The 7,080-nt window shown below is 43.3% G+C and overlaps 1 protein-coding gene and 1 long non-coding RNA gene across 2 annotated transcripts in view; one reads left to right on the top strand and one right to left on the bottom strand.

Moving 5' to 3' along the window:
- BARX2 (BARX homeobox 2) overlaps window positions 1-6,160 on the top strand; it is a 75,029-nt gene extending 68,869 nt beyond the window's left edge. Inside the window, exon 4 of the mRNA XM_005580162.5 lies at window positions 5,013-6,160. Within this exon, the coding sequence (XP_005580219.2) occupies window positions 5,013-5,279 (267 nt within the window). The 3' untranslated portion in view covers window positions 5,280-6,160. The remainder of the gene's footprint in view (window positions 1-5,012) is intronic.
- On the bottom strand, window positions 469-4,468 carry LOC141408543 (uncharacterized). Its single transcript, XR_012423932.1, has 2 exons — window positions 3,911-4,468; window positions 469-836 (listed from the first exon to the last, which is right to left on the bottom strand). It is a non-coding gene; the product is annotated as an uncharacterized lncRNA (long non-coding RNA).
- Window positions 6,161-7,080: the final 920 nt, after the last annotated feature.

Genomic DNA, 7,080 nt, shown 5'->3' on the forward strand with positions numbered 1-7,080 from the left:
CTGGTAACCCGTAGCGGGTTGGGTCAATTGAATCTTGCACATTAAGATGGGATGTGCACCCTCTATTCCATGTCTGTTGGCTTCAGTTCCAGCAGGACCTACAGTGTTTTGCAATAGGCTGAAAGAGCCTCATTATTCGGTGGTCTCTTTGAGCTCTAAAATGCAATTCTGTTCCATGAGAGCATCCAAACAGATACCTCCTTTCTCTCCTAGTCACAGAATTGGGTGGGCCCCACACTATGCATGGTCACTATCTTTCTCGTGAATAGTCCCCAGGTAGTTAACAACTCCATGAATTGTTACCAGTAGCTCTCTGTGTAATCTTGGGCAGGTTACTTAACCTCTGTGTGCTTGTTTCCTCTGCAGTAAAAGGCCTAACACGTACCTCGTAGGGTTGTATTATTAACTGAGCTAATCTCTGTGAAACACGTAAATAGGACCTGCCATATAGGACACAGCTAAGAGATGTTTTTGCCATTATTATTATCATTATTCGTATTTTTATTACCTCTTCACGAAATCCACGTCTTCAGAGAATCCAAATATTTGGAGGCCAGGAAACACAAGCCAAAAGTGAATTCTGTGAATCTCAGGGTCTCCACGCAGCCCTGAGTGTTTGTCCTTTCTCAGTCCCCACTTCCCAGTCATCTCCAAGTCAGCGCCTTGGCATTGGGGGCCCTGCTTGAGGTCCAGTGGAACAGCACATCTTCAGGTTGAGAAAGTTAGCTAAGGTGAGCAGCAGTGTCTGGGAGGAGATTCATGCTGGGGAATCCAAACTTGTTTCTCAGCTTCATGGAAACAGTCATCAGTTATGTGGCCCTCGCTGCCCTATGAAGCTGCAGAGAGAGACAGAGAATAAGGAGGAAAGTTCGCCCCCCACTAGTAAGTCTACTGCCTGGAGTCTGCTGGGAGGTTGGGTAATTGCAAATAAATACCAGACATAGAACAGTGGCCCATTTTACATATCCCTTGCACATTATGCTGAATGCAATACTGCTAAGGCTGTTAGATTCAAATGGTCAGGAGGTTTGTGTTCAAATCCCAGCTCTGCCCTTGGCTTGCTCTTTGATACTGACAAACTCTGTCAGCTCAGTTTCCTATCTGAAAAGTAGAGGGAAGGAGAGAGTTCCTTCCTGCACTGACATTCCCTGCCCCCTACTCAGGCTGCTTGGAGGGAAGCAAAAGGCCCGGTCTTAACACCCTCAGCAACAGAACATCTGAATACCTCGTTTCAGAGTTTGGAGGGCTGTCACCAGGCACGGCTAATAAAAGTGGATGGTGTGCTAGGTGTTCTTCTGAGAGGCAGAAGGAGGCCTGCGGCCTCTTGGACAAGGAACTCTCTGGCTTCTCTGGACCAATGGGACTAAACTGGCTCAAAGAATAAATGGGGAGAGGGCTCCTGGGAGGAGGGCCACAGGGTGCATGTGAACGGGTAGCTCCTGATGGAGGGTGGTTCTGAGATAATTGCATGTCTCAGGTGCGCTGGAAGGCAAGGGGCCAGAGGTTGAGTGCAGAGAGCAGCCAAGAGGGTAGTTATCTCCTAATTATTGCTTGTGCTGGAATGTTTTATTCCATTTAGAAAATGGTCTAATTGTTTTGGGGATTTTTTTTTTCCTGCAGTAGGAAAACAGCCAGGTGGGGTCCGTCCAAACCGTGTGGGTGGTGTTCTCTAATTGCTGGGCTGGACTTTCTTTTGCCAGTTAGGTGGCTTCCATAGACCTGCCCTTTTCTAGTTTGATTACTACATGGGGCAACTTACTTTTGTATAACCTCTTTCATACTGAGTGGATCTGCTTTCAACATGTAAATTCCATCTTGGCACAATTGGGTGCTTTCAAAAGCCTACACTCAGACTGAAATCAAAATCAGATAATGAACTTACGTGAAAAGAAATACAAGGAACATCTTCTCCCCAGGGGTGGTTTCCGTCAGCATCTCTACCTTGTTAAAGATCCCCTTAATATCTGTGTGTTAGCTGTTCATGTGGAAAGGACAGTGGTTGAGCAGACTTTTAGCTAAAAGGAGGTGTTTACTGAGAACTTCTTGGTTTTCTCACTTTATACACAAAAATTAACGCAAAATGAATCATCATCTAAATGGTAAGAGTGAAAACTATGAAACTTAGAATATGAGTAAGTATTCATGACCTTGGATTAGACAAAGTGTTTTTCGTTATGACAGCAAAAGCACAAGCAACAGAAGCAAACATAAACTGGGCTTCATTGAAATTTAAAAATTTTGTGCTGTGAAGGACATCATTAGAAAAATGAGAAGACAGCCCACAGAATGGGAGAAGCTTACATCTGATAAGAGACATGTATCCAGAATATTTAAAGAACTCTTACAACTCAATAATAAAAAGACAACCAAATTTAGAAATGGGCAAAATATCTGAATAGACATTTCTTCAATGAAGATATACAGCTAGCCAATAAGCACTATGAAAGATGCTAAACTTCAGTAGTCATCAGGGAAATGCAAAGCAGAACCACAGTGAGATACCACTTCCCACCCTCTGGGACGACCGTGGTCAAACAGACATCAACAAGTGTTGGTGAGGATGTGGAGAACTGGAACCCTCATATGCAGCTGGCTGGAATGTAAAATAGTGCAACTGCTTTGGAAAACAGTCCTTAAAATGTGAAGCATAGAGTTGCCGAAAGATCCCACAATTCAATTTCACTTCTTTCCCATGTTCATAGCAGCTTCATTCACAGTAGCAAGCAACCCACATGTCCATCAATTGATGAGTGAATGAACAAAATATAGTATATCCATAAAATGGAATATTATTTAGTGACAAATGCTACAACATGGATGAACATTGAGAACATTATGCTAAATGAAAGAAGCCAGTCACAAAAGTGCACATATTATATGATTCTGTTTATATAAAATGTCCAAAAATAGGCACATCTGTAGAGACAGAAAGCAGACTAGCAGTTGCCTAGGGCTGTGGGCAGATCGGTTAGGGGTTGGGGGAAAATAGGGACTGACCGCTAATGCTATGGGGTTTCTTTTTGGGGTGATAGAAGTGTTTGAAAATTGCATTGTGGTGATAGTTGCACAATTCTGTGACCATCCTAAAAATCACTGAATAGTGCTCTTTAAATGGATTTGGTATGTGAATTATATCTCAAAGCTGTATAAAAAAAAGTTATGGTTTCATCCTTAAAATTCAGCACCTGGAGGTCCTCTGCTGCTCTTGAAGGAAAGAGGAGCAGTCAATAAATATTTAGGGACTGCATAGAAGTTAGCTGGAAGTTTGATTCTTGGAGTAATGGAGAGAAGCAGGGTTTGTCTTCCAGGAGCTTATATACAAATATAGAAGATAAGATTAAGCTAGGTTTATAAATAGCAAAAATATCTCCCACCCCTAATCATCTGTGCTAATCCAGGTCCTCTTGAAGCCCTTCTCACTAGCTGCCCAGAAAATCAAGGACTATGCCAAGCCAATGGAGGAAGGAGTGTCTATTACATTCCAAAGTAAAATATAAATATTTTTAAACTTATCCCTGTCTACCTCCTGGGACTCTTGTGTGGGTCACAAATTGGGGTAATAAGGGTGCCAGGCCTTTGAAGTCAGCCAAGGCCATTTAGGGTCCAGTTATTTGGCTTGCTTTATATCTTTCCTCGACTCCAGGGAAAGGTTTGTTGAGAAAGCCTAGTTAATTTGGTAACAGTTGTCAAACACCTGCTACATGCAGGGACTGAGTGAGAGGGGCAGCAGGTAAACATGCAGTGACCATAGTTTCTGAAAAGTGCTCTGGTCGGGACAGTAGAAGCTGCTCCGAGGGCACATGGCAGAGGGCCTTTAACCTAGACCTGGGGGATCAGGAAGGCTTCCAGGAGAAGTTAGCCAGGAGAAGGAGGGTGGATGGTGTATATATTCTGGGCAAAGGAAACCTACCATTCAGAAGGTGCCGTTCTGGTCCTTTCATACACATTATCTGTTGGTCACTCTCACTGTCACCCTGTAATACAAGGTATTATTACTCCCATTTTACAGATTAGAAAACGGACACTTGGGGCCTTTAAAGGACTTTACAAAGACAAAGATGATAAGTGGCAGAGTTGGAATTTAACCCAGTTTTTCTACTATCAAAGCCAAAATGCTTTTTAAACTCTGCTGTACAACTTCTACAAGACTACATGCTTTATATTTTTTCTGATTACAGAAATACTTATGTTTGATCATTGTTGAAAGTTTAGAAAATATAGAAAAAACATAAAGATTAAAAACGATCCGTGATCCTGCAAACAAGGTGGTGTATAGGCTGTCTAGCCTCCAAACTGGATTATGCTAAGAATCTGCTTGTTACAAAACTATGTTAATATTTTCCATGTTATTAAACATTCTCCTATATAGTAATTGTAATGGTTGTCAAGTATTCTGTCTTTGGGATTTACTATAATTCTACCCAATTTACATGGCCAAACCTTTAGGATATCACCCCGCTCCAACTTTTGCTGTTATCACCAATATTGTGATGAGTATATTTGCAGATCAATCTTTGTCTCAGTCTTAGATAATTTTTTAGAATTTAGCCTAAGGAATTTCTGTGTCAAAAAGCTCTGCATATTTTAAGGCTTTTGATTTGAACTCTTAGGTTGTGTTGAAAAGGTTGTAACAATCACACTTTCACATAGTGTGTTTTTTTCCTGCTTGCTACAAATATTGTTGTCTTTTTAGCTTGTCAACCTGATAGTTATTGCATTAACATTTTAATTTTCATTTCTTGCCTTATTGTTGAAGTTGAATTCTGAAGCTGCTTATGATTATTGTATTAAATGCCAAAATATATAATATTGACCAAAATGCATTGAACATTTAAAGAATGGAGGTGTCTTTGTAGACCAGAGGTGATGGATTCAGAATATATTTTGCCAAATCCTGCAATTTTACTGCCAGAACAGATGGTTTAGATGCAATGTGAGGTTATACTGGGAGTGGAAAGGCGGAGGGGCAGGAGTTATTTCTTAGATTTAATAACAATTTTTTACTCACGTAGGTTCTTAAAGGTGGACAGGAAGCACCCACAAAACCCAAAGGTCGCCCCAAGAAGAACTCCATCCCCACATCAGAAGAGATTGAAGCGGAAGAGAAGATGAACAGCCAGGCCCAGGGTCAGGAGCGACTGGAGCCCTCCCAGGGGCAGGAGGAGCTCTGTGAAGAACAGGAACCGAAAACACATGATGTCCCCTTAGAGATGGCAGAGCCACCAGACCCGCCCCAGGAGTTGCCAATACCCTCTTTGGAACCCCCACCATTAAGCTAAAGTAAAACCCTTTTGAGAGTAGAGGGAGACTGGGGAGAAGGGAAAAGAGGGAAGGCAGGGAGGGAAGGCAGGGAGAGTAGGCAGAGAAAACTTTCTAGCAGCCCAGTAAACTGGGGGAGAAGAGATCTAGCCATCTCCCTCCCTCCCACAGTTCCCAGTGGCCTTGTCATTGCAAGCATTTGACAAAGACTTGCTTGTCTTGAGCCTTTCTCTTCCTGAAAGGCTGCTTTAGCCGTGGATGCCCTTGATTAAGGGAGAGAGCACCTAGGAGTTGCCTGCCCCAGCTGGGGTGACGGCCGTGGGGCTGGGGCTGGGTCTGTGTTGCAAGCCCTCTCCCAGCATGCAGTGGAGAGTGCTTAGCTCTCTCCCTCCCGACCTCTGGGCAGCCAGTCATCAAAGCAGAGAGACGTGGCGGCATGTGGGCAGCATGCCCAGGTTCCTTGCTGACTCAGCACTTACTTATGTAGTTTTTAAAAAGAATTTAATGTTTTCGGTTGTATTTTTTTGTGGGGGTGAGGGTGGGCAAAAACGTGGGGGGAGTTCTGAGTTGTTAGAAATGTTTCTGAATCAAGTTTGTTTGAAGACACGTGTGCCTTTGTACCCATTATAAGATGGTCATGAGACCCAAGAACTGAGAAGCTTTGTTGTTGTTTTTTTTGCTTTATTTACCCATTTATGCCTAGTGTTCCATTATTGGAACGCTAAGCTTGTGGGAGTTATTTCTATCCTACTGCTCAAGGTCATCGCCAAGGTCTGATTTTTCATAAAAAACATTTGTGACCTTCAGCATAAATGGGTTAAGGTGCCATCCCTGAAGCTGCAATGCAGATATGTTCAGATAACTTTTATTTTTTAATTAAAAATAAATCTTTCAGAAGGACTGAGTGTTTTGTGTCTTCTAAGGAGTGTATCTAACCCTTCCCGAATGTGTCCTATGGGAAGGGAGACCCAGAGAGTGAACCAGACTTGGGGGACCACCTTTTCCCCATCTATACTGCAAAGGATTGGGCCAGGCCATTGGTGTCCAAGTGCTGAGAGCTGTGGGAGTGGAACAGAGCCTCCGGGATGAGGACAGGGCAGAGAACCTGGGCTGTCCCCTCCACCTCTCCCACTGCCTTCTGCCAGAGCAGCTCCCTTCTCAGCCACTTCACATTTGGGGCGTCCAATGGTCTTACTTTTTTAAAGAGGTAAGAAATGTATATGCTTCAAAAGTCAAAACCAAAAAAGACGACTTGGGCTGGGTGCAGTGGCTTACGCCTGTAATCCCAGCACTTTGGGAGGCCCAGGCAGGCGGATCACCTGAGGTCAGCAGCTCGAGACCAGCCTGACCAACATGAAGAAACCCTGTCTCTACTAAAAATACAAAATTAGCCGGGTATGGTGGTACATGCCTGTAATCCCAGCTACTCGGGAGGCTGAGGCAGGAGAATCGCTTGAACCTGGGAGGCGGAGGTTGCAGTGAGCCAAGATCGTGCCACTGCACTCTAGCCTGGGCAACAAGAGCGGAACTCCATCTAAAAAAAAAAAAAAAATCTTGTTTCCACCCTGCCCTCTTCTCCCCTGAATCCCTTGTACGTAATTATTTTTATTGGTTTCTTGTTCATCTTTCCAGGGCTTCTTGACTAAGTATTCATTTGGATGATGGGCTCTGCAACTGTTAACAAAAGAAGACCTGAGAACTACTTGACTAGATGTGCTGGGTGATTTTAAATTTAAAAATGGTGTTCCACGTTAATTTAAGACGAAAAAGAAGGAGGCTCTAGACTTCCTAGCAGGACTCTGCCTCCGTTTGTCTGATTCT

Source organism: Macaca fascicularis, chromosome 14, assembly GCF_037993035.2.
Source record: "Macaca fascicularis isolate 582-1 chromosome 14, T2T-MFA8v1.1".
NCBI lineage: Eukaryota > Metazoa > Chordata > Mammalia > Primates > Cercopithecidae > Macaca > Macaca fascicularis.